Source organism: Siniperca chuatsi, linkage group LG7, assembly GCF_020085105.1.
Source record: "Siniperca chuatsi isolate FFG_IHB_CAS linkage group LG7, ASM2008510v1, whole genome shotgun sequence".
In the NCBI taxonomy this organism is placed as follows: Eukaryota; Metazoa; Chordata; class Actinopteri; order Centrarchiformes; family Sinipercidae; genus Siniperca; species Siniperca chuatsi.
In genome coordinates this window covers 4,794,011-4,821,546 of record NC_058048.1, presented here as the reverse complement: position 1 = coordinate 4,821,546, position 27,536 = coordinate 4,794,011, and the positions used below count along the sequence as shown (strand labels likewise).

Here is a 27,536-nt window from a genome sequence, read left to right as displayed (position 1 = left end):
GTGCGTGAGCCTCTGTATGAGAGTGTGTGTGTGCGTGTGTGTGTGAAATCTCTTGGTATCTCTCCTAGCAGTCGTAGGCCTTTCAAGTGCATGAGGCAATATCACACAATACTTGCAGAAGGAGGAGAGAGATGCAAGTGAACTATCAGAATTAAAAAGTGCTGGGTTGACAGAGAATGCCGTTAAAGCTATCGATTCAGTCTGCTTTCTGTTTGTTGTTTGTTTGATACAGATGCAGTGTAAAAGCGGATTGTAATGCTGACAGAAGATTCATAATCTGATTTTGCAGTGTGTTAAATAAAGTTCTTCACTATAACATATTAATTTATTAAACATTTTAGATTAGGTGAGATAATCATCCATCCAGCCATTTTTCATTGCCTATCTGGTAGCAAATAGCAAATACAGAGGTATTTGAGGTATTTGACCAATTAACCAACATTTTAAATACCAGAACATGCTGAGTGAAAAGGTAAAGTTAGACTTTACATTTTAACTCTATAATCACACTAACATCAGTGTGACTAAAAAAAAAAGATAATTACACAGATATCAAGAGTAATGTGAGGATAAAGGCACATGAACTGTATTTTAATTTACAAAATATATAATATAAATATATACTGGATATGCATATGTGAGTACATTTCACATGAATGGCTCTACAGACATCCTTGACAATACAGTGTCTACAGAGAGAATTGAATCCATTTATATTCCAGTGAGACTTACTGTACATAGGGCATCTTCACCACCAGGTGTCCCTCTAAGCTTAGAAAAAAACAGCACCGGAGCCATGCAGGGCTGTTTTTAGAAAATGTGACAGTAACCCTGCCAAACAAAACATAATTGCCTACACTCATTTCTCAATACTTTCACTTTTCAAAGCTTACATGGTTCTGTATCAACATGCTAATTGTCAGTTAATCTATGAATGCATTAAAAGTACCTAAACACTGTGTACACACACACAGAATCTCATACCACTGTCATTCTAAACTCATACCATTACGTAGTTACAGTTTTTATGACAGTGATGGACAGTTACAGTGAAACATTTCTCCCAACAGAACAAAAATACAACACGTTGCATTACAAGATGTACTATCTGATTTTCTTTAAAAGCAATTTCTTAGCTAAATAAAAGTGGGACCTTTTTTTATTTTATATAGTGTACCACACTCTGAAATACATACATTAATGCACATACAGTTTTGCTGGTTTTTGAGGTAGAGTGAGCAAAAGCATTTAGATGTGGTCACTGATTGCAACGTGTGACAAACCAGCAAACAAATGATTCACAGTTTAGTCCACAGTAGTTACTGTTGTGGAAAAGCGAACACAGTACATCAGTGCAAATGTGTGTGCGTTTTGTCCGTGTGTAAGTCTAATCCAACACCATGCTTGTGTGTGTTTGTGTGCACGTCTAAGTGCCTTCCAAGGAACTGTTCAGATGTTCCTGTTAGCCTCTGCTCAGTGTGGGTGGCCAGAAACCATCCAGGTATGAAATGAATCAGCCCAGTAAGGCGTGTTGTGCATACACCACCCTGAGTCTGGTTCTGCCCGAGGTTTCTGCCTCTTAAAAGGAAGTTTTTCCTTTCCACTGTCGCCAAGTGCTTGCACATGCTGGGTATTGTTGGGTCTCTGTAAATAATGTTATAGAGTACGGTCTAGACCTGCTCTATAGGGGTGCGGGGTACGAGTGCAATGAGAACTTCTGTTATAAATTTGGTGTTATGTAAATAAAATTGAATTGAATTAAAAAAACACAGGATGGAACAGAGAGGTTATCAGGTGTGACATGATATTCTAATTTGGCAGTTAATGTGGTAATCAGGGATTGTCATAGTTCTGTCAGATTGTGCATGGTCATAGTGGCTAGATCTCCCTATTGGGCATCATAGAGTGATTGATACTTTTTCACTGATTACTGATTACTGGGCCATCTTGGAAACTATTAGGTCAGTTTCAGGTGAAACTAGCTAATCAACAGATACTCAGGTAGATTCCTTCCTGAGGGCAGGGCTTATGTAACTCAGAGTAGCTTAAATTTCTGAGTTCCCGTCCCATTTTTTCACAGTTGAGAATGACTTCCGGATGGGAGCCGAAACGTCTTGTGTCCAGATGACTACGACTGAAACCTTTTCTATGATTTTGTCCTGAAGTCATCAAGTGTTCAAAATAGAAAGGGTTCATCCGCAGGGGAGCTTGAACGCGTATAGTAAATTTCAAGCCAAACCATGTGTTAAATTTGACATTCCTGTCTAGAGTTAAGGTTTTGGACTAATGATGTGACTAAAGGAAAGATTATGGGACCACCAAAACAATAGGATTCATCCTCTTGGGGCAAGGACTTTTTAGTATACATTGTCATAGATCAAAGTGTTGATCAAATGGAAATTGTGAACTGATGGCAGTGGTTAAAAATGTTCAAACTATTTAAAAGACAAAAATCTTCAGAAAAGCATCTCTGGGGTCATGAAAATCCACACAAAATGTCGTGGCAATCTGAACATTATTGGGCCAAAGTGATGGATGGACAGAACAAGTGACTGATGTCAACGTTGCACAGCACCAGTTAGTGACCTATAACATGAGACATTCTAGCCAACGATGAAGATATGACAAATCACCAGCAACAAACAGCAACTATGAATTTACAGTAAGGTATTGATGTTCCTGTGAGCAGTCATGTAGAGATGTGCTGGCTAAAGAAATTAGAGGTAAGACGAAGGCAACACAGGATCATGTTAGAGCCAGTAGGGGAGGATGATGTGGGAGACGGGATGTGATGCAAGAAGGGGGAGAAAGGGATGGCAGAATGGCCTGCAGCTCTGTTTGAGGCTGTGTGTATACCAGCAAGAAGGTTTTAAATTCGTTATGAGCAGCAGTGTGCAGCCAGTGGAGGAGGTGCAGCATGAGGGTGGGGGCTGAGGTTAAAGATGCTGGGTGAGTTGGTGGGGGTGGAGGGGGTTTCAGGAGGCCAGCCTGGATGGAGATGCAGAAGACCAGACAAGGTGGTACAACTATCTGATTTCCAGCAGTAGTTTAAGCTTTCGTTGCACAGTAATTGGGGCCAAAAATATTAAGGCTGGGGGTCATTTAAATCAAAGGAGGCTCAGGCAATTTAATGGATTAGATATTAGATTCTTAGACATGTGTGCAAAGGTGGCATTGTGGCCTGAGGGTAGCAAGGAGAAAAGCTTGTAGAGTCTTGGCAATATGCAGTCAGTGGTTCATCCTCTGGGGAACATAAATGTGCTCAGTAAATTTATGGAAATCCACCCACTAGATTTAGATTATAGATATTTCTTCCCTTATGGAGGTGCTAGAGGGGTCAAGATTTTTCCTCTGAAGACCATGTTAATTTCAGAATAAACTCATGGATTCCCACCAGTAGTGTTTGAGACACCTTGTTATGGGCCCATGTGTTGGTCAAAGGGAAGTTTTGACTTGAGTGTGGCACTAGATTTGACAAATGTACAAATTATTCTCTGTTAAACATTAATATCTATCCCAAAAAGCAATGTCAGAAGTTCCCACTAAAAGGATCACGTTGTTCTGACTGCACCAGGTCACCACCCACCCATCCCCATCAGAGATGAGCCCAATGAGGGTGGTGTCATCCACAAACTTCATTAACTTGACGGACTGGTGACTGGAGGTGCAGCTGTTGGTGTACAGGGAGAAGAGCAGAGGGGAAAGAACGCAGCCTTGAGGAGAACCGGTGCTGATGGTCCACGAGACAGAGACATGTTTCCCCAGCCTGACGTTCTGCCTCCTGTCAGTCAGGAAGTCTGTGATCCACCTGCAGGTGGAGTCAGGCACACTCAGCTGGGAGAGCTTGTCCTGTAGTAGAGCTGGGATGATAGTGTTGAAGGCGGAGCTGAAATCTACAAACAGGATCCTGGCGTAGGTTCCTGAGGTGCTGGAGGATGAAGTGGAAGGCCATGTTTAAAGCATCATCTACAGACCTTTTGGCTCTGTAGGCGAACTGTAGGGGGTTCAGGAGTGGGTGGGTGATGGATTTGAGGTGGGACAACACAAGGTGCTCAAAGGACTTCCTTACCACAGAGGTTGGGGACAGGGATGATGGTGGAGGATCTAAGCAGGCTTTGCGGGGGTTCTGCCTCCTGAATAGTCTGTTGACGTCCCTCTCCAGGATGGAGAGAGTCGTTGTTGCAGTAGGGGAGGGGGGAGCCTCTGGGGTGGGCAGTTGTGGAGAGGCCCAGGCCCCTGCTGGTGGGTGGAGTCACTAAACCTGTACTTTCACTCCCTAAAGCTGTCCCTGTCTCCACTAGCGGTGAAGAAATACATTTCTCGTTTATTAGGGCCAGTTCACCCAAATTACAAAACTACACATTTTCTCACTGACCCCTGGTGTTATCTAGCCCGTGTGCCCAGGTTCTGAGAGATTTCCACCTCGACTTAATGCAGTGGAGGTGAATGGAGTTTTGCTTACAGTACAAAAACATCTCTTTCCCTTTACTTTGGATAATCCAGTCTCCTCTGTTTCATTGCATTTACTTTCTTATGAAGAAATAGTCCCTATGAAAACATTGTGTGTTTAGTGAGCACAGGAACACTGTTTCTGGGTTTTACTCATATTTAGTCCACATCATTCTTTTTTTATTTTTAGCCAAATTTTAGTCAACTAAAGACATTTTAGTCAAATAAAACCATGAACATTTTAGTCATCAAAACATTAGTTGACAAAACTGTCAAAAAGATCTGTCTGAAAAAGACCAAGAGTGAGCATTTTAATCAAACTTCAGAAAACTGCTTTAAATAAAAATTCATCCAACTGATTTTAGGTTAAAATAACTGGTACTGAAAATTAGCCACAACATGACAGGTTGTATGATATATCACTGACACAGCAGGTATTTAGAATCAGCTGCTTCAACATCATCCTGTTTCGACTGAGTGGGTTGTGGGCTGGGTGTGTTTCATTGGCCTGTATAGCACACTGAATCACCTGTGTTGCGTTTAAAGTACTGCATAAATAAGGTGAACTAAAGAATTACAAAACCCCCTACAAACTACATGTTATAAAACCTATTTTTAAAGGCATATATATAAAAAACAATACCAATATGAATGAAAGAGGACAAACACTAAGTGTTTTGTAAACCATCAAAAAGAATGTAACAAAAAAAATGTATCACTGTTTAAATATTTTTAGTTTTTGTATACAGTCATTTTTCTGGTAAAATGTATTAAATCAAAATTGTACTGATATTTGTGGATGGTAGTATCAATTCAACTTTTACAGTTATATTTTCCATCTAATGTTATTTTATACATAATCTAAGTTCTCCCATAACAACAGCTTCCTGCAGTCACACCTTTCATCAAACTGAAATATGGAACCGGTCTGATGAGCCAAAAAAACACTTTCCCCCTCAGGTGAACAACATAGCCATTCTTTCTGCCCCACCTGCTGTCTTTCTCTGTCTTTGAACATGCAGGCACGCATGCACGAACACATGCAAACAAACCCCTTCTATTTGATTTCATTTTCTGAATTAGGTCTGTTTTATGGAACATTTTGTGCTCCCCCCAATTGTTGGTTCTTGTTGTGCAATTCAATTCTTCCTCTCGATTTTTTTTTGCTTAAACATCAACCGCAACTTTTTGCCGTCTTGCTTGATATGTCCTCTTTTCCCGTCAGTCTCTCATTTTGTTCGTTGTGGCTACTTGAATATCATCAGATAACCTGATGAAGCCTGAAGAAGAGGAAATACTTCCAAACTGTTGGTTATTTCTGTGTAAAGTGGTGAGTAAGTCTGACCTCAGATGAGTTAGTCACATATTATGCCATATCATGTTCTAGGTTGAGAATGTGGGTTTCAGTGCACTCTTTCCCATGTAAAGGTTGTTTTCCATCGAACCTTGGCACTACGTAACAAACTGCTCACAGCTGCTTCAACTAGTCATCTAGCCACACTGGCCCAGCAAGCCCAGACAAATCTAAGTGATACTGAGACACAAGAAAGAGCCCGACAGCTCGAAGAGTGTGCTGTTCCACTGCTTTAAGCCCTGTTATTTGGGTTTAATAGCTTGTCATTTAAATTTGTTAAAAATGTTCACTCAGTTTAATGACTTGGAAATTTTGTTTAACAGAAAATAAATACTTGAGTACTTTTTGGTAGGCTGCTGTCATTCTTAATTTATTAAAAATCAACTGGTCAAGAAATATACTGTTTATCATCAATATAGATGTCAATGTGTCTTTTTGAATACTGCTACAGCATACTCAGCTAAAGTGCGAAAGGTGGTTGTGGTTTTGCAATCAAGTTGCCTTAACTTGGGCTGTGAAATCTAATAGTTCTTGTCTTTTGTCAACAATAGGTTCAATGTTCCAAAAAAAGTCTACTGGTTGTCTTTAGGATGCAGTTTGAGCATTGTAAAGACAACCTGGGCTGACCATTTTCCAAAGGACATAATATTGATATTAATTGTATTATTTTTGTATTATCTTTTTGTCGCAGATTAGAGAACGGGGGAAAACTCTTCCTTGCTAGTGTTTTCCATGTGCTTGTGTAACAGTACAGAAAATGTTTACCAATCGAAAATCATATGTAATGTTGTGAAAAAAGATTGGCACCTTCGAGTCCAGCAATAAATGAATTGAAAAACAATGTTCACTGAACACAGAAGTTTATTGAACTCTTGAAGATGAAAATGTGCATACAGAGGCATGACTTGTGATAATGAGAACTAATACCCACCACCAATGTGAATCATTGTGTATTTACAAAATACAGTTTTTACATGTTGTTTGATCAAAACGTAATAAGCTGCTGGACAACTACTGTATTACCACACTGCAATGAGCTGCTGCAAATAGATGCACCCTCTGTGTATGGATGTTTGTGGAGTCACATGTCTGTGTGAAATTTCATTTAAGAGTAGAGCAAAAACTTGAGATTGAGATTAATATGAAGCAGTTCAGGCGACCCATATTAGCCTACAGCTACTGTAGGCTAGCCCGTTAATCTTTAAAGATCATGAGTAACATGATCATGAATTGAAAAACTTGGTAATTGGCGCTCTTTTTTATTCATGTGATCAAATGTCTTGATTTGCCATTCATTAGTTATTTGTATTTAGAAAAGCTTTGGTTGAGACTATGACATAATTCCAGTCCAAAGAGCAGCTCTGCCTGAGCTATAACAATCTGCATGATCAAACATCACGATTTATAAAGCAAGACAAATACAACCTGAATGTAACAATGGTGACATCTTTAAAGTTGAAAACTGACTCATACAATGACTGACGGGTTTTCTACCGTAAACCCACACTTTTCTCCCCTTTTCAGCTTTCTAAATAGAAAATACAAACAGCAACTAGAATCCCCAACCCTCTGTATACATTAAAACAAAATGCAAAACAAAAAAAACCCAAAATAGTTTTGTAACCTTCTAAGTAGCAAGATAGCATAAATGAATTTGTAAGATACTGTAAACTAACACAATTGTCATTCGTTCATGAGTGAATAAGTTCTTGATTACTTTTTAGTAAGCTGCTCTTACTATTTAATGACTATCAGTAAATAAAACCTGTCCTGTTGATTAACAATATACATTTAAACCAGTTGCTGCCAGTAAATTGCTATACATGACTATGGTTTTGTTCCAAGTCAATACATTTCATACTAGCTATGGTCTACCACTTAGTGACCATCTATCACTTCAAATTACTCACATCTTTATCAATAGTAAAAAATGCTCCCGTTGTATAAATCCCCCATGTTGCCACTTGCGGCTACATTAATGTGATGTTATACTCATGACTGTTGTGACCGCCACATTACAAAACTATAAAGAAAGGTCATCACATAACTTCTTAAACCTTATACTAGCATCTTTGTCTGAGCAACATTTAACAGAAAATGATACTCGTGATACTCACTTAAAATAACCCCTTAAAATAAATTAGTGACTGCATGGATCATATGGCTTTAACCAATCTGAGGCACAATCAAGTGTCACAGCTCTCAAGAACACCAGATAAATGTCAGAAAGTAATATACAACTACTATTTTTAAAAACAAGAACCTTTACATGGACTACAGCAGTGTTCCAATACTTTATAATATATATTTATACTTTTATCTCTTGAAAGATGGTCTAGGACGTGTTTAGCCTAGCTTAGCACAAAGACCGAATGCAGGGTAAAGACCTAGCTAAGAGGAAAAATATTCCTTCCAACAAAATTGTCTTGTTTATATGTTGTATGTTGTTAGCCAGCATGCTAACCGCCAGTAGGCCTACAGCCAAGAATTACCTGGGTTTTGTTCAGAGAAAGGAAAGTGTCCAAAGCTGACAACTTCACTATGAAAACAAGGCGTTGAAATGCTGCGTCACTGCAACTAGCATTTGTTAGTCAATAGCTTCAATGTGCAAGCCAACTGCTTGCCAGACCACAATGTTTCACTTTCTACTTCTGCATGTATTACATACAGATGATACAATCTGTACTTTGGGCTTCTTGGGATGTGCTGGAAGGCATCTTTGACCTTGCTAGCCTTGCTCTTTCCCCTGCTTCCAGTCATTGACACAAGGTAGCTAGGCTAAACACATTTTGAATGCTTCTCTATAGAACACAAAGAGATTAAACTGAACTCCTCTAACTCCCATTATAAGTGCATTTACCAAAATGCCCAAGTATTCCTTTAAGCATAATAATTCATGAAAACAGTAAATTATATTTGACAAAGTCCAGTTTACATTTGTAGACAAGTCCAAAAACGTGACAATATGCTAAGAAGTAATGCATAAACAGAACCAAAACTCCTTCACATGACAGGCTGAAAACTGTGTTTTTACATGTGAAGGCAATCAAATTAAACTGTATTTACTCCCCAACACCATACAATGCTTACTAAAACTTGTAATGTCCTCTAGTATGAAAGTCCTTTAAAAGATCTGATTTATAAATTATACGGCTCTAAATCTCTTTGGCTACAAATCGAGCTGGAGCCCAGTGGGGAGGGAAAATGTCCCGTTCTTGCAAGAGAATAATCTTTCTTCATGTATTTATTGACCGGTTCTTGAAAAATGTAATTTTAAAATCGACCCAGTTATTGGAATCAGACATTTCGGAATATATTCAGCAATGAACTACAAACTGTGGCACTGCTGCCTTAATATTACAATATGCGTAACCTAAAAGCTTGCAGTATGTTTAAGGTCACTTTCCCTCCCTGCTGGAAAGGTTTGTATTTGGGGGTCAGGCTTTCAAAATACTACTGGACCCTCTTAAACTGGCATGAAAAAGCCTATAGTTTGTAGTTATGCTATCATATTTAAAAACTATTTTACATTTGGATCTCCACAGACACACTAACTGAGGACAACTTGTTACTCTAATGTAACAAACAATGGAAGTTTCACAGAAACCAAGTAATGGGCACCTAACATTTCTGTGCAGGTTACAATAAATGCCTGATTGCAAATCAGTGGCATTTTTACCACACACAAAACCTTCAGATGCTTTACATAACAGGCCTGAACTCGTGCTTAGAGAGCAAAGAACCCCACTCTCCATGACAAACTCAAGCCTGAACCAACTCAGAACAGTACCGTCGGGTCTCCAAAATGTCCTGCCGGGCAGATGTGCCGAGTAATCAAGCAATTCTAGGTTGCATACTCCGGCTCCCCTGAGAAAGAGAGGAAAAGAATTAGTCATCAGAAGTCTGTGTCACAAGTTCAATGAGTGTCTCTGCATAAGTGTCTCTAGATGCCTAAATATATGCAACACATATTACTCCAGTAAAACAAGTTAATGTAAGAGTAAAAGTTACTGAGGGAGGTGCCAGAGGAAAGGGGTCATCTCCTCTGTACAGTGGCCTTTTGGCACATCAGACTCAGCTTGTGAGGCTCAGCTCTATGTTGTCGATCATGGCTCAGCTTTACTTTTAATTGAAGCTGTCCTTTGTCCGACTCAGCTGTACTTCAGCTGACGTTGGCTTAATGCTAACACTAGCATGCTAATGTCAACATGCTCACATTTAGCATGCTATATTAAATTTAATTATTCAGCTCAAAGTGTAGTCGAGGCTGACAGGAATTCAGTCGGTAAGTTTCAGAGGTATCTCGTCATGAGATACTGTGTTACATGGTGTCCTATTGTTGTCAAGACTTTTCACTCTTGAACCAAGTGTTCCACTGGAGGAGAGACATTTCAGCCCCTAAAGGCATAATGCCAGCTTAGTGCTGACAATAAGTACATCTAAAAATAGACCAGGAAAATGGCTCTGCTTTGAGGTGAGTCTACTCATCTTCATTATGCAGAACTTGACAACCACTGCTGGAACAAATTGTTCTATACTTCAAAAGCATACAAGCGTACTTTCAGTAGGGCTGCACGGCATGGTAAAAAAAAGAATCGTATTGCACTCATTTTGACAGATATTAAGGTTGCGGTATGATTCAAGTGGGAATGATCATTTTTTCACAATTTTCATTTTCACTGAAAAAACGATTAAAATCACAATGATTTGTGACAGTTGTTGAGGTCTGTACCAAACCAACATGTTTTCTTCAATCTGGAGAACAAGACTTTAAATTTAAATGCTGTTTTGTCACACATATCAAAAAAATGATAAAGATAGATTTGGATATTGCACTTGGACATATTGCGATTTTGATAGTATTTCAATTGATTGTTCAGCCCTTCTTTACAGTACTCCACAATAGCATACTCTGCAAGACAACTACCACAAGGGAACAGGGATGAACCAGACCGATAGCTTTGTAAATTGATACTAGGTTCATTTTGTTTACCAAGTTCACAACTGACATTGACACGTGTACAAAGTACAAACAAGGGCCAACTGTACTTGAATGCTCCCCGGCTACGACTGTTAGTGGGCTGTGAGCGAGCAGCGAGACGACATAGCTGCGCGGCCGCTGCAGAGGAGTCTGCTGGCCTGAGCGCACAGGAAGTTATGTTATGGTGGCCGGTTAGTGGCTACTGCTTCTGTAAAAAGGGAGTCGCTTTCCTATAACATGATCACGTCTCATTCAATAGGAGTTCCTCCAAATGGCATTTCAAATGCAGCTCTAATGCTGTAACATGATCATAAGACTTGGTTTCCAGTCGTAGCTGTTACACAGTGTCATACCATGGTATGCAGATAGCTGCCCATCTGCAGCAGACACTCCAGGGTCTCCATCAACTGCTCTTGGCGGAGTGTGTTGAGTCTGGTGTGACTGGGGGATTTAATGCTTTCGAGCTCACGTACTGTGGCTTTCAGAGCCACTGAAGCACACTGGAGGACACTCATTCCTGAGAACACACACAAACGTTTGGATTACTGGACTTTTGAGGAGCTTTCATTCACTACAGACACAGACCCTAACTCTTTAACTGTGACATCTAACCATACCCAAACCTAACTGTAAAATGGTAACTGACAAAGAAAATCAAATCCACTGTTCTCAACTGAAACTTTTCTCGCAAACAAATTAAACTTATTCTAGGCAGAGGGTATACTGTCAATGCAGCGGTTTACTCTGTTGCTGAGGATTTTGATTTTAGTTTCACTAAACACAGATGCTGGATGTCCCTTTGTTCCAATACTCCTGTTTTATTTCCCAATATTACTAATTGTGTGATACCATGCAATGTTTACAACATTTTGATAATTTTGTTGCTAATACTGATTTTGGCAAAAAGTGATTGTAATGTTTTATTAACAATTATTTGCAGATGAAAGGTTTCTTTTCTTCTTACTATACCTCAAGCCAAACTCAGATCTAAAGGGGACTGAGCTTTTGCAAGTGTGGTCCCTAAACTTTTAAATGTGTATTATTTTCCAACCATTTTATGTATCTTAATATGTAACCACTCATCAGCATCTCCTTTTACTCTAATTGTTAAGCACTATGTAAACTTCTGTTTTGGAAAAGAGCTTTATAAATACAGTTTATCATTATTTAGAAGCCTCAAGGATCTGAAAGTAAGTTACAGCGCTTACCAGAGTTATCAGCGGCTTCAACGTCAACGTACACACCATCCATCATTGAGTGTTTTAGAACCTAAAAGAAAACATACATACTGGTAAAGATACAAGTTCACAGACCTGTGCATGAGCCAAGATTCCATAGACCACTATAGACCAACATCAGTTCCCCTCTGCTTTAAAAACATTGCTCTCGATGACATTCAGTCAGTTTGGTAATGGAGTACAGACTGGCTCCTGCACAGAAAAAAACATTTTCTTGTTTGTGAACACAGTACAAGGCAGCACAAACATGTTGCCATGTTGCCGCACATACTGAAAGGTACCACAGCTGTTGTGGTCCTGAAGCTCTTGGATGAGGATAGAGGGAACAGACTGGTGGACAATGGCAGTCCTGAGAGATTTCAGTGATGCAGATTACTGACAGAAACACACTTTCCATTGGGAACTGTGTTAACTGTGTCCACTGTGTCCCCACAACATCACAATCTCCTACACTGCTGATAATTTGAACCACATAAGCTAGAAACCTATGTACAGTTTGATGTGAACAAGATCACAGATGTGTGTGTGGTTGGTGGAGGTTGTGGCGTTACACCCACTTGATCTGGCATGTAGAATAATGTTTTGACAATGTGTGGAATTCAAAGAGCCCATCCCTGCTGCCTTCTGGTTGTAGGTAGACAATCGAGTGTATTCTTGATTTGCAGTTAGCTGTTTCTACTGGTTGAGGAATGAATGATCAATGTATGGTCTAAAATAGTGCTGGAACTAATGATTCTTTTCATTATCAATTCATCTACCAATTAGTAAACTGATTAATGGTTTAGTTTTTAAAATGTAAAAAAAAAATTGTGCCATACTAATTCTCTGTTCACTAAGGCCCACATGGCATGAGTCATCCATCATACAAACGCAATCATGAAACAAGTTCACTCAACACATGACGCTGTTGAAATACTACATTGAATAACCAAAGGATGATGCGTTGTGCACAGCTGGTGTGTCTTGAAAAACCGGCTATGTTGGTTTTTGTCAAAGATTTTCATCTGAGCTGTTTAAAGACTTTATTCACTAACTCCGACACAGAGGAAACCTTCCCGACATGACAACCAATACACAACTTGTCCTTAACTTGTGACAAATGGGGTCATGTTGCTTGTTAAAAGTAAAAATGATGTGATATGTGAGTAATGCTTGTGAGCTGCAGAAAGACATTTCTGTAATGAGGATTTTGAGCAGCAGAGAGGAAAACAAGGCTGTAACCTCCAGGACTCTGATGTAGCCTTTCTCAGCACTGAGGTGGAGGCAGGACTTTCCTGAGTTGTTCGTCTCATTGACGTTGGCCCCCAAACCGATCAGATCTGCTACCATCAGGTGGTGGTTGTGCTTTGCTGCATGGAGGAGGGCGGTCTGCGAACAGAGGACAGTTAGCATTAAAGTGATTGATCAGATTGTCCAATGGTGACGCAACAAGCAAACTTTCTTGCAACATGTGTTAAAAACATCACTGTGCCACAGGGAATTTGTTCATCTGTAGTTAAGGCACCAGTAGCTGTATCCATCAGACATTTAAACACTGACCAGTTACTGGTATGTCTGACTGCACCAGTGCTGATAACCAGTGTAAATGAAGCTGTAAAATAAAAGCTAAGAGTTTTAGATCACTGCTACCTAAATATCATCCTGATATAAGGTCAAATACATAATATCATAATTGTTCAGTATGAATCTTTATCATACAATGATATACTGTGTATACTGACTTTACAATTGTAATTAAAGCAGTATTTGTGAGACTTTGCAGTTTTGCAAAATTACCACTTAATTATACATATTGACAGAGAATACAGTATGATCCAACCAACGTGAACAAACCATCTGTAGCAGAGATTCATTGAGAGGCAGACTATGTTATTTTGCACAGCAGAGAGTGGATGGTGGCTGCGATAATAACTGTATCTTAATCCTTTTGTTTGCACACTAGATAAGCTCAAATACGCATTTTACAGAAAGGACGATCATTGAAGTGCTGCTCCAGAATTTCCTACAATATGCTTTGTAAAAACACTGGAGGTGACTCTATGGTATAGAAAAATTCAAATGAAATTATACACAAAAACTAGAAATGGACATCCTAAAAGTCTTTGTACTTTACCATTCCATCAGAGTCTTTGAGGTCCAGGCTGTTGAGTGCGGCCATCCTTTTGGCGATGGCGTAGCCCAGTGCCCTCTTCCCAACACACGCCACTGTATGGAGAGCTCTGGAGGGACAAGCACAATCCGACATATTTAGACAAAAAAAAATGACTTCACACTAAAGATATTTACTGAAACAGAGGCAGCATACAATCTCGTAAGAGGATAACAGGTCTGAACTCAGAAATACTTTATTGATCCCCGAGGGGAAACTCTTTTGTTACAGCAGCTCACTATCACGTCAGTGCACACAGGGATAGAAGTACTAAGCAAAAAATATAATACACTACAATATTATAATATACCGTGTAGTTAGTAGAGGTGTTTCGCAAAAAAAAAGAAGAAGAGAAAGAGGGAGTTAATTGCAAGAAGCCTCCGGGTTCGAGTGAGCTCAACAAACTGAACCACAGCCCTTTTTAACAGCAGACATTTGAACTTGTCATGGTAGGAAAAGCACAGGAGGTGTTACTGATAACACTAACGATGTTCTGTTGAAGTGTCCCATTGAGCCATGACAGTGTGACAGAGCCAGCATGCACAACACCAGGACCCTGAAACTGAAGCAGCTAAATGGAATTCAGCCATCATGCACTGTCATCAATAATTAATAACATAGAGGTACTGATCAGACTAGTTCAGGTCTTTAAACCAGAGACCTGAGACAACAAACACAGGTCATCTATTCAGTATTAAGAAGACGGACATTTAAAGAGAGAGCTCAGAGCAAATTAAACTTAAAGAATTACATGTTAAAAACAGACAGAACCACTACCATAAGCAAAGCCAAAGAGAAACTTGTCGGCAGCGTGTTGACTCTACACTGCTGATCTCGCCTGTCGGCACAGTTTGTTACAGGGATCTGTCCCCCCCCACCCCCAACCCCCATTTTTAAACGTTACACTTTTTACTGTACTTTTAAAGCGCTTGAATCCATTGCTGTCTGCCACACTCTAAATTACATTGATCTGTGATTTGTCTTTTGAAATTTAGCCTTACTTTAGAGAGTAATTTATCGATTTAGCATTGCACTCATTCCAACATTGTTGGGCTCAAGAAGGACAGTTAAAAATAGAAAAGTATAAAAAAAAAAAATCAATGCATCAATGCAGCAGAACCAGATATATCGTCTTTTTTTATTCCACACATTCTTCTTTCTTGTCAAAACCTGGCGACTACATTACCCACAGTGCAAACTGTTATGCTAGTAGCGGCTAATGTAGCCTAGAGCCGCTAGCCTCAGACTTGGATGTGTAAAATCGATCCCCTCTAATAGGTGGATGCACTGCATAATTTCCATGACATTCTTGCACCAAACTTACGTCCTGCCATGTCCATCAGGGGCCAGCAGTACGGGGTCAGAGATTTCATTCAGCTGGCTCTCCTCTTTCTGCAGCTGTGTCCAGAAGAAAGAGCTGTTCAGGTTCCAGTCATGGTCCTGGGGATCAAACCACTCCTCCCCTCTTCCACCGTCTCCTCCAATGTTTCCGATGCTGGAAGGCTGGAGGCTGGTTTGCGTGCTGGTTTTCATGGAGCCAGGAGGGGACAGGGCCTGGTGGTACTCTGCTGTGCCTGGTGTGTAGGTCATGTAGGACTGGGGGCTGGGGATCATTTCATCAGAATCGTCACTGTTGTACCCTGCACCTTAGTGAGAAGATATGGCATGTGAGGAGTGGTAGTAGTTGCTGTTAACATATTTATGGTAAATGGTAAATGGACTGTGCTTATATAGCGCCTTTCTAGTCTTTCTGACTACTCAAAGTGCTGCATATTTATCAAGGTTATATTTTAAGGAGTAACTATATAAATGTGGATCTGGTTCCCATGAATTACCAGTTGGAGAACAAGACTGGGGAGGGGAGCTGTAGGTGTTACCGGTCCTGAGATCCTCCTCCAGCACCTCGACGATGATTGCCAGCTCCTCCAGGCTTTTTGTAGAGCATTTTCTCTGAAAGCCAAAGACAGCAGAGGTATGCAGAGTTATATGAACAGCTCCTCAAAATTGACATGTGATTTACAGCGTTCCATAAACCTGCCTTTACTGAAAGCGCAAGGAACCTACTGAGAGGACCTGGGATCTGTGTTTTTCAACACTGACCTTGGTAGTTAGGCGTCCTGTGCGAGTTTTGACTCGTTCCTTGACTCCTGTGGAAAAAAATGAAAAAGTTAAAGTTAAATTAAAAAGGTTTAAGTCTGAGAGTACTATACAGTATGAGAGTTTAGTTGGCATACTACAGGCTGGTGTCCTGCAGGTTTTTGTTCCCTCCTGGTGGTTCATGAGCCACACAACCTTTGTTATTACAGGAGGAACAAAAATCTACATGACGCCACACCTAAATTACTAACTCTCATGGATCTGGGTTTTACTGACCTTTGGCTGTTTTGCTGTATAGCCCCTGCGTTCACACGTTTGTGTGATGTGAAAAGAAAAAACATTGTTGTGAGTTGTCTTAAATGCTTCAGATTCTTCAGACACAAGCATGAAAGTCCCCTGATTGCAGGCATAATGGCATAGACGTCATGTCTAACAGACTAAAGGAAACTGAGCTCTGGAGGCAATAGTTTGATCACCCTCTGTAGTTTTTAGGCCTACAGCTCAGCTTATTTAGGCGCGTACAAACAATGCGTTTCAAACTCAGGTTACACCAAATAAATCAACTGAAAAGGCACGTCTTAGTTCTGCTTCAGGCAATCTGTAGTGGAGTTTGTCATGCATAAAAAGAATCTGTAACCAAGTATGGGGAAGGACTACAGATCTAGAAGGACAAAGGGATAAAAAAATGAATATTCGTTCAGAATTCATTGTTGCTTTAATTTTACTTTTACTTAAATTGCTGTCGTGCCACCATCAGGATTCCCACAGTTTAGTGGGCCAGTCTGCCTAGTCTGGTGGATTTACATTCATGGAATTACACATTTTTGTCAAAATAAATAAATAGAATAAAATGAAGACAAAATAAAAATGTTTGCTAAATAAAAAATCTGGACTGTAGAAAAGAAATCAGAAAAAAACCACACCTAACTTCTTAGTAATGCTGAAATGATTTCTATTCAATTTGTTATGAAATTTCTTGCTGAGTAAAAAGTTTCTCATTACTCATTCAAGACCACAAGTCATCAGCCACATGTCCTCTGCGTGCCAAATACAATCTGAGGGACGGACGTCATCATTTTCACTTGGGTTGCAGTGTATAACAGATCGCTCGGGGCAACGTGTTTGTGAAACTTTAAAACCTAAAGCACTTACGGCTGATTTTTAACAAATGTTCACATTTTTTTAATTTATATAGTTGCCAAAGGACTACCACTGGGAAAAGTGTCCTCATAATTGAATACATGTTGTGTGGGATTGCAAAAAAGACAGACGATGAAAGAAGGACCTGGCTGCCTATAAAGTCCATTAAGCTTTGCTGAAGTTATAGGGACTGAAACTGTATTAGTCTTCTCTCGCTGCAAAATGTTTTAATCTAGCCAAATACTTAAAAATAACTAAAACTGTTTCAAATGTATAAGCTATTTGTGAGCACATGTGACTTTTGTATATTTCTTTACACATTTAGACATGTAGCAACCAACCAGGAAACCAACAGTAAAAACGTAATACAGAAAGTCAATTTATCCATCAGAGTTTGTGTAAAAAGAAAACCAAATGTGATTTTACTCAAACAGATTGTGTCTATATTTTGACATCTTGATGAACACCTTTACCAATATCAACTATTATTTTTTGGCACTGCGTGAAGTCCACTTGGGCAAAAAACTAAAAACTAAAAATGGTACCTGAAAATCTTGAGGTTCCCAGCCTTGGGCTAGGCGGATGTTTCTCAGAAGATCCCTTACTGGCATTTTGACACGCACTCCAAGGTAGACCTTGTCACCATCATAAATGGGACATCTTGCACCTGGTGAAGACACAATGGATGATGAACCTTTATGGCGGGATCCCACTACAAAACATTGATATGACACAACATTAGAAGGAAGACACAAACTGTTGTGCCCTCATGTCTGTTGGATTGGGTCATTATATCGTGTAGTCTAACACCAGCATTAGGATGACAGCAACAGTAATCTTGCTGTCAGAAAGATAGTTATTAATATGAAACACTACTCTGTTTCTTTGTGACTATTTGAGCTGTAGACATAGTATATTATTTGAACAAGCTCAAACTGGCTCTAAATAGCTCTGTTCTGAGAATACCACTAAGATTTGCATAGCTGGATCTTTAGGTAGCTGTAATGGACATCAGTGTGACATCAACTGCCAAAAGATTTCCCAGCATCGTAGAAGCAAACAATTTTTTTTAATCCTCTGCCTGTTTCTTTGGTGTCTGTAACCAAAAATGATGACCTGATAGTAGTGAGTAATATATTTTGATCATGACAACTCATTTGCCAATATCTGGTCAAGCCAACATTTTTTTCAGCTGTGGCGGAAAGAAATTACGTACATCTAGTTCTGTACTTAAGTTGAATTTTAGAGGTACTTGTACTAACTCGAGTATTTCCAATTTATGCAGCTTTATCCATCACATTTCTGAGGAAAATGTACTGAAAATGTATTAACATTTACAGCCCTGCAATAAATTCTCCTTTCAGGAAGGCTATAATGTTCAGTTTTTGTTTGAACGGTTTTAGAGGGGTGTAGACTCCATGTTTTGGTCATTTTGGAGGCTGCTGAACTGTATTGTTACAAAGAGGAGTTGATTTAGTAACTTAATTTGGAGTGTGACTTGAGGACAGTGGAGGCTGGCCAATAGGGAGCGCAGGTGGGAAGTATGTTTTGATTTTTCTTTTTAACATAAACATTTTTAAAATAAACAACAATTACTTATTTTAAGTATGTGTGTTTAAAATGCACAATAATGTGTAATATATAAAATATAAATCATCATGTTGGGGGGAGGTTCATACCCTCTCTTTCTTTAAAAACATTGCAGCAAATAGCTGAATAGCCAATCAACGTCTTCGAATGTGATGTCTAAAATATTCATATTCTTTTCAGCGCAAGGCGCTCATCATTGTCAGATTTGATTGGCAGCCAATCAAAGCAGTAAAGCCCGCCTCCTTTGATTTGATTGGCAGCCAATCGCAGTAAAGCGGGCTTTACCACTTTCTTCCTGTTTCTTGAGCAGCCGGGTGAATCTGAGTATGAGACCGTTTAATATGGCGATTAATGGACTGTGAGAAAGCTAGCTAGCTAGCAGCGGCTGTTTTGGTGTTTTTGAAGCGGCTGCCTGTAGCGGTGCGTCTCTGTGTGTTCACGTTCATTATATAAGTAGAAGTACAGAAGTATTACCAGTTAATGCCCACTATATAAAGAACCAGGTGCAACAATACAGCTTACAAATTAATGCATGTATGATAAAAACAAACTTCCGTCTGCATTTGGAAACATTTTACTTTACTTGATACTTTAACTACACACTACTTAAGCCATTTTTAAATGCAGGACTTTTACTTGTATTTGAGTAAAGGGCGATTCATTTAGCGCCCCCAGCACGCTCGGTCACCTGGCGTTACTGACATCGGTGAGCGCGGTACTCCAGACATATTTCATCCATTTCACAGGAGAACTTTGGTGGAGAAGGGCTTGGCCCACATCAACCGGACACCAAAACAGGCTAGCGAACAAGGTACAGCTACACGCGAGGCTTCTCCCGTAATTGGAAACTACAACAGAAAGGTTTAGCTAGCCGGATACTGTCATGTAAATGCAGTATTTTGCTTCCCATGATGGCGGCTAAAGATATACTGTAACATGGACTGTTACAGGTTAGGGACATGAAACATTTATCTGAGAAGACTGGACATGGAGAGTTGGGGAAGCTAGTCATGCTAGGCAGGGTTAACATCGCCTCGCGACTGGGCTGAGGAGCAGAAGAGTCTACATCACAGGAATCACGACGATCAGGTAAATAATTAGTTAGCATTGGCAGAGAAAAGGCTAATGAGAACATAATTTCAATCTTAAACAGTCTGTAAAAACATAAATGTGCATGGCAGAACACACTAGAGCAACTCATAAATACTTGTTAATAGGAAATCCAGCTAGGATGACAATGGACGTACAGTATTTATTAAACACAGTGCACAATGACAGGCTCATTTTAGGTCTCCAGTACTTTAGTTTCTGAAACAGTGACTTGTGTTTTGGATCAGGGGAATACAGCTGATCTGTGCAGCAGCAGCAGCCCACAAAGACAGGAGGACATTTGGACAAGGAGAACAACAGCTGTGGCCATAGTGGTGAGCTGTAACATAGTTCTGTTTACAAGACACCCAATTAGGTGTTTGTACTTTTTCAAAATGATTTATTAATGTGTAAAGATGTGTAAAATTCCATTTTCTTTTTGTTCAGCCATGTGATAGATTCCACTCACCACACAACTACCAAGGAAGGCAGACACTGAAGTGTTTAGATGTGGTTATTTCACATTCCTCATATTAAGCAGTAAGCTGCCCTTGCTTGTCACTAAATAACATGCTCATCTTGAAAGAGGATGCTGATGCCATTGTTTAGACTGAGACATGTGAAAATGTAATTCTGCTGTCTGCTGCTATGTGCACTGCCCAGTTTAAAACAAAAAGATGCATCATTTCATATGTTGCTCTTTGACTAAGCACCGCATCAGCGCCACTTGTTCCAGGAACACACATGCATACTGTACCCTCTATCTGAGCACATTAGGGCTGCAACTAATGACAATTGTCATTATCTATTAATCTGCTGATTATTTTCTTGATTGTTAGGTCTATAAAAAGTGAAAAAAGCACTTTGAAGATGTCACTTTAGGCTCTAGGAAAATACAAAGTGCTTGTTTTCTCTAACCAACACCAAAGATATTTCATTGACTTTCATATTAGACAAATGAAAGGAGCAACCAACATATGTTTGGAATTTTTGCTTGGAAAATCATTCAAACGATAAAACTATTATTATCAAAATTGTTGCAGATTGTATTTTTTTCGATCGACAAATTGATTAATCAATTAATCATTGCAGCTCTGGAGCACATTAACAATAAGTATCATTTATCTTGGTCATAAAATACTGTACACTATTCTTCCAGTCAGAGGTTAGAATTCAGCCACTTGAGATCCATTTCTTTATTATACAGCCCTAAAACAGTGTAAGATTCTTAGAAACATTAAGTAAATCTTTATAATTTGATGTTGTTGTATATAGTCCACTTTCTGCTCTGTTCTGACGGTGTACCTCTTGCGTTGCCTTTTTGCTTACTAATGGCACCGTTTCATGTGCTCAACAGCGCAGCCGCACACCTCTGCCACAGAGGGGCACAGGCGTAACAGTCAACAGCCTTTACAGATGTGTGAAAATAAATCTGTCACTTGTTTATGAGTTCAGTTTCAAATGCAAAGCTGTATTTGTGCAAAATGCTGTTTTATGTTTTTGGGTAAGAATGCCTCAACTTTTTAATACTGCCATTAAATAATTACTGACTATTTCACAGAACACTGCCACTGAACTGGTAAAGTTGTCCTACCTTTTGTACTACCGCCCACATCCTGGAAAACAAAACCGGGAACAGGTGTGTGTGGCTCAGCCAAGCCTGTCTCTGTTTGCCCTGGCATAGGAGAGAACCCAGCCCCGCTGCCGGTTGTTTCATTATTTCTTTCTCTCGGATCCCTTCGTTTGTACCGCCCTCTCATCTTGTACAACTACTGAAAAATAAAATGTTAAAGTGAACTATGACCAAATGGGAGTTCAGCCATCCAATGTTAAGAGTTCAAAATAAAATACTAACCCAATTCCTGTGGCTGGGCAAAGCTTGAGCCGCTCTCCTTCAAGGCTGAGCTAGTGTTCAGTGAGTCACAGCACCTGTGTGTTAGTCCAGGTTACACTGATAGCTCTGCGCTTTATAACTGGTAATATGACACTGGCTGTACCAAAGATGAGGATGGCCACGCCTGCTGCTTGGGGGAAATCTATTTCGACTCCCACGCTAAAGAATGTGACAGAAAATTGTTGGAATTCTATAGCGATATTAACACTTCAATTCATATTTTAACACATGGTGTTTGCATTAAATATGTTTAGAAACTATCTTCAGGCTGCAGAAAAGAAAAAGACAAATCTGTAATCTGGCCACCAGGCATCTAATCTCAATAGTATCAAAAGTGGCAATGTTTTTATTTTAATGTATGTATTTAGACTCTGAGTCACTATGCAGACAAAACATATCTTATAAAATGTGAATCATTGTTATTGATTAAACTATCTAACAGGATATAAAAGTTAAAATTAAATCAATCTCAACTAACTGCAACAATGCTGTTTATATGTTAATGAATCAGTAATAATAATCCAATACTATAATATACACTGACGAGGGCCATTCTGCTGCATAGTGAGTACTTTTACTTTTGATATTTTAAGTAACTTTTGCTAATGATAATACTTTTAAGTATTTAAAGTATATAATAAAATACAGAACTTTTACTTGTAATCTAGTATTTTTATAGTGTGGTGTTGCTATTTGTACTCAAGTAAATGATCTGAATACTTCTCCCACAAGTGGTTAGGAGATACAGGTTGCAAGCAGTAAGCATTGGCTGGCTATATATATACATACATAGCTGACTGACAGCATTAGAGTAAAGCTGGAGTTTCTTAAACACGGAAACCAAACACTTAAAGGGACAGTTCAACCCAAAATCAAAAATACATATTTTACCTCTTACCTGTAGTCAGGGGTTTAATTGGAATTTGTTTTGTGGGTGTAAGTTTGTAAGTAAAATAAAACAAGGGGAGACAACCCAATGCTCTGAACACTAAAACGCTATTCAGCGAATGACAGCTATAGGAATGATAACGACAGTATTAGTAACACAGCCAATAACAACAACTGTAGTATCAGTTGTCGAGCAGGAACACGGGGGCAGCAGGTGGCCCACAACCACAGATCCAGACTCTGCAGCTCAGGAGGCAGAACTACCTGCTGAAAGCGACAGGAGAGAGACGAGAAAGCACAGAACTACGAACTACAAACTGGGACCTGATTCCACAGGAGAGGAGCTTGATAACTGAAGGCTCTGGCTCCCAACCTACTTTTGGATACTCTACGAGCCACAAGTAAGCCTGCATTCTGGGAGCGCAGTGTTATAGTTGGGTAATAAGGTATTATGAGATCTTTAAGATACGATGCTGCCTGACCATTAAGAGCTTTGTAGGTGAGGAGAAGGATTTTAAAATTCTATTCTGGATTTTACAGGGAGCCAGTGCAGAGAAGCTAATATTGGAGAGATATGATCTCTTTTTCTAGTTCTTGTCAGCACACATGCTGCAGCATTCTGGATCAACTGGAGAGTCTTAAGGGACTTATTTGGGCAGCCTGATAATAAGGAACTGCAATAGTCCAACCTAGAAGTAACAAATGCATACACTAGTTTTTCGGCATAATTTTGAGACAGGATGTGCCTGAGCTGCCGGAAGATGGCTAACAGGAGCTACCTCTGGTCGGTCTGCACCGACTACTGGGGGCTGGCTAACCACAGCAGCTAATGATTAAGTTCCCATGGTGCGGAACCACGTTTCCAATTCACTACGCCTTGCCTCCAATGCTACAAATAAATTATGATAATGGTACAATTACATGTACCATTATCACTAAAGGAGGCAAAGGAATAGCTAAACATTTGACACACTGAGCAAGAGAGAGCAGGAGAGTGAGAGGGAGAGAGAGAAGCCATTGCTAGCTGCTAAGCTAAAGAATGGTAGCTTACAAAAATGAATAGCATGTAAACTGTGGGAGCAAAGTCATTCTAGATACTGTGAGCAGTGCGCAAAACTACAGCTGATGACAATAAAACTGAGTGCACTCTACTGTGTATCTGTATCAAATATCAAAACATAGTTTAAGCAGAATATCAGAAAAATTTACCTTCTTACCTTTCCTTCAGTGTCTGACCTATTGTTCTCCCTACCTTGCCATCCGTCCTCAGAAAAATTCTCCTAAGGGGCCCCCCCACCTGACCCGTGAGCCATGTAAACCATTTGCCGTTGTCACACCTGACACCTCAGTGCTACAATCCTCCCTGCTTTAAAACAGTCTGCTCCATCTGTCGGTCTCAGAATAAGTTAACCTCTACAGAACAGAATGAGGTATAACAAACTATTTATTGAATAGAAATTTGTCTATAGACTCTAAAGATAAGCGAATAGTAACATTAACATAAATAAGAAATTGCAGAAAATATAAAATGTAGAAAATAATAACATAACACTGCTGCCTGGTAATTAGTCCAGTCCTCACAATATTATACATTTAGTTTTGGCTATACAATGTAAACATAAGCCTCTAGGCTAGGGCTGCAGCTTTATCTCTCAAAATAGTCAAATAAAACGTATACAGCTGTGTGGCTCCCCCAGATTTCCTTTTATACATTCTCAAATAAAAAATACTATTTATACTATGGCTTGGCTGAATACATGATGGTTGTTATTTACTGAGAGATATGCATTCATATTGCCCAGTATGCAGCTAATCAACATTTTAAATTCAATATTTAATCAAGAGCCAATGTCAATCCATCTTGCATTAGTCCAGAGTTGTAATTAAACCTTGACTGAGAGACTAGAAAATCATTGTCTTGTTTTAAAATAATGTGCCTCGAGTGTCATCACTGCTCCCCACAGAGGTTGCTGCTGGAAAGCGCAAGTTTCATTTTGTGCATGCGCATATGAACGCATATTTCCGAGCTGCAGTTTATAAACAGCGTTGCCCGTTGGCATTTTTTTCAAACGTAATAATAATAGTTGTATTTCACTCTAACCTTTTGGCAGGCACAAAGTCACAGGTCTATTTCGTGACCAGAAGAATAGTTTCGCTTCAATCACCTCAAAGTTGTGAACATTGACACCCGGGGGAGGCGGGGCTTTAACGTAATTTGCAGGGTCCTAGGCAACTTGCGTAGGGAGCGTATAGGGCCGCATGTGCCAATTTAACCACTGCCTGTAGTGCTATTTATCCATCTAGATTGTTTGGTGTGAGTGCAATGAGATAACTTCAGTTATGAATTGGCGCTATATAAATAAATAAAATAAATAAATTGAGTGGCCGAGTTTTGGAGGTATCGGCTGTAGAGATGTCTGCAATGTCTCTTTCCAGAAGTTGGGACCCTGTTACTCAAGATAATCCACAGATTTGTTGAGAGCAGTTTCATGTAGGAAGTATTTTAAAGTTCCTACATGAAACTACTCACAACATGTCAACTCACACCAGAACAATCTAGATGGATAAACAGCACTACAGGTAAGAGGAAAATATGTGTTTTTGCTTTTGGGGTGAACTGTCTCTTTAAAGCACACATCTAGTCAGACCTGTTATGGCGTGTTTGTTAAATCTGGGCCATAATAACTTTTGGGCACTTGTTGACGATTAAGAACGAAGCAAATTTTTGACTGGCGGTCTGTATGCCACTGCCCTTCATAGTGGTTTTCCATAAAATGTGAGGCCTTTGTTACCATCTGGTAGTTGAAATATTTGACAGACAGATGGGTGTGCTCAGAGCTGAAACTCTCACGAACAGAATTAGGTGCAACAGTGTTGGGCAGAGTCTTTTGTAACAAGTCACATCAATTAAAATTGTTTATTTGATTTTTGATAGATATCAAGCTGTCTCGTTTAGCCTAACTATTAGGGCTGCACAATTAATCGACATATTATCGAAATTGCAATATGGTCAAGTGCAATGTCCAAATAGCACAATAGCAATAAATAATGATAGTGAGTACTGTAGTGCTGCAGAGATGCCCTGGCCTGCAAATCTTGTTCTCCATGGAAGAAAACATGTTGGTTTGGTACAGACCCCAACAAATGTCAATGTCAATCATCATCATGATTTTAATAGTTTTTTCAGTGAAAATGAAAATTGTGATGCAAAAATGAGCATTCCCACTAATCGTGAATCATATCGCAATCTTAATATCTGTCAAAATAATGGCAGTATGATTTTTTTTTTTTTGTCATGGCTCTGGCCGTGACTCTAGATTTTCTTGATGTTCTCCTGTGTCTCTTCCCTGTCTCCTCCTCCACGTGTGTGTGTGTGTGTGTGTGTGTGTGTGGGTGGGTGTGGCTACCTCTCCTGGCATCTGGTTTGGCTCCACACCTGACTCCAATCACCTCATCAACTCTCAGCTTAAATACTCCAGCTCGTTGCCGAACTGCCCGGATTATTTTCTAGTGTGGCTTCTTTTGTTTTTGCCTGTGCCTATGGTTAATTGGATCTTGTCTTTTGTGCTTCAGGACTCCGGTGCCAGCGTCGTCACCCAGCCATACTCCATCACACCTACCTGCCTGCACCTGCTGTCCTCAGCCCAGCGAAACCCCTCCATCTGATCATCATTGATTCATTAAAACCTTTTACCTCTGTCTCTGGGTCTGCCAAAAACAAAACATAACATTTTTACCATATCGTGCAGCCCTATCAACTACCTTTAGGCCATACAATTTTTGGGCTATTTGTGTCAGAATTACATATAAGTTACTGTTGATGATTTTCAAAAGATTTTTTTTTTTTCATGTTTGCCCAACTTTCCAGACAGCCATTCATTTCATAAATTAATGTTACCCTATTTCTAGTAGGTTATTTCTTATGTTACCATTTTAATTCTCCACCATATGTTAGTGTTTACTCACAGACTACTTTAATCTGCTCACCTGGCTTTACCCTTCAGTTCTCTTTTTCCCCACACACACACACACACACCGGCTTGCCCCGCCTCTTTCTGTTTCTCTCTTCCCGTATGTGTCTGCACTGTTGCACTATTATTATTAATTTATTAATATTAATGTTACCACTACCATTACATTATTACTATTGTAAAAATTCTAGGTGGTATTTGCATTGTGCTTCTTTCTCCGAATGACATCGGCGCCAACAGGTGCACTTACGAGCTTTTACAAGACAACGGCATAAGTTGGCCTCTATAAACAGGCGACTCCGTGTGTGTTTCTCTGCAGAGCATGTGCGACTGTCGGTAGACCGCAGGGGAAGGGAGAGCGAGGGGAGATTACGGGCGAGGTTTTAATGCTGCAGCTTGTCCTCCGGGGAATCCATGCTTTGTCCGGGTGCAGCCATACTTCATTGCGCTGCGACGACGCACGATATGCAAATTGATGTATTTCCATAATCGATTACGTTAATGAATTGTCCCAGCCCTAATATTGGTTAATAGTTAACCAAAGCTCCAAGTATAGCAAGACCTGAGATGAGCAGTATCTTCAGTGTACTGTATTTTCAGTGTATCTTCAGCGAAACGAGAGGCCATCTGAGACAGTTTCTTTGTCTGCTACAGTACTAATGAAGTGGCCCTGTTGTAAGCTCACAGTGTCAATGT

The 27,536-nt window shown here is 39.7% G+C and overlaps 1 protein-coding gene and 1 long non-coding RNA gene across 8 annotated transcripts; one reads left to right on the top strand and one right to left on the bottom strand.

Moving 5' to 3' along the window:
- Nucleotides 1–6,646: 6,646 nt before the first annotated feature.
- On the bottom strand, nt 6,647–23,107 carry zgc:113279 (uncharacterized protein LOC553749 homolog). 6 transcript variants are annotated; one of them, XM_044202879.1, is made up of 12 exons: nt 21,943–23,107; nt 21,682–21,859; nt 17,954–18,120; nt 16,545–16,569; nt 16,272–16,318; nt 16,007–16,121; nt 15,496–15,817; nt 14,136–14,241; nt 13,244–13,390; nt 11,993–12,053; nt 11,138–11,301; nt 6,647–9,670 (listed from the first exon to the last, which is right to left on the bottom strand). In XM_044202879.1, the coding sequence occupies exons 2-12, from the start codon at nt 21,845–21,847 to the stop codon at nt 9,638–9,640; spliced, it is 1,353 nt and encodes a 450-aa protein (XP_044058814.1). In that variant the 5' UTR covers nt 21,848–21,859; nt 21,943–23,107; the 3' UTR covers nt 6,647–9,637. The 6 variants fall into 6 exon arrangements, with proteins under 6 accessions (XP_044058814.1, XP_044058817.1, XP_044058818.1 ...); XM_044202882.1 differs by having other exon boundaries at nt 15,496–15,811; XM_044202883.1 differs by having other exon boundaries at nt 17,954–18,075.
- On the top strand, nt 18,167–26,570 carry LOC122879135. Of its 2 annotated transcripts, none has more exons than XR_006378640.1 (3): nt 18,167–20,087; nt 20,336–20,422; nt 20,535–21,640. It is a non-coding gene; the product is annotated as an uncharacterized LOC122879135 (long non-coding RNA). The 2 variants fall into 2 exon arrangements; XR_006378639.1 differs by lacking the exon at nt 20,535–21,640 and adding an exon at nt 26,443–26,570 and having other exon boundaries at nt 18,183–20,087.
- The last annotated feature ends 966 nt before the right edge of the window (nt 26,571–27,536 follow it).

Coding starts and splice junctions, on each gene's coding strand:
- zgc:113279 (XM_044202879.1), bottom strand. CDS start 21,847: ATGAGAGGGCGGTACAAACGAAGGGATCCGAGAGAAAGAAATAATGAA. Junction 11,302..11,992: donor TGAAGCCGCTGATAACTCTG/GTAAGCGCTGTA, acceptor GTGTGTTCTCAG/GAATGAGTGTCCTCCAGTGT. Junction 9,671..11,137: donor GCAGCTATCTGCATACCATG/GTATGACACTGT, acceptor TCTCTTTCTCAG/GGGAGCCGGAGTATGCAACC.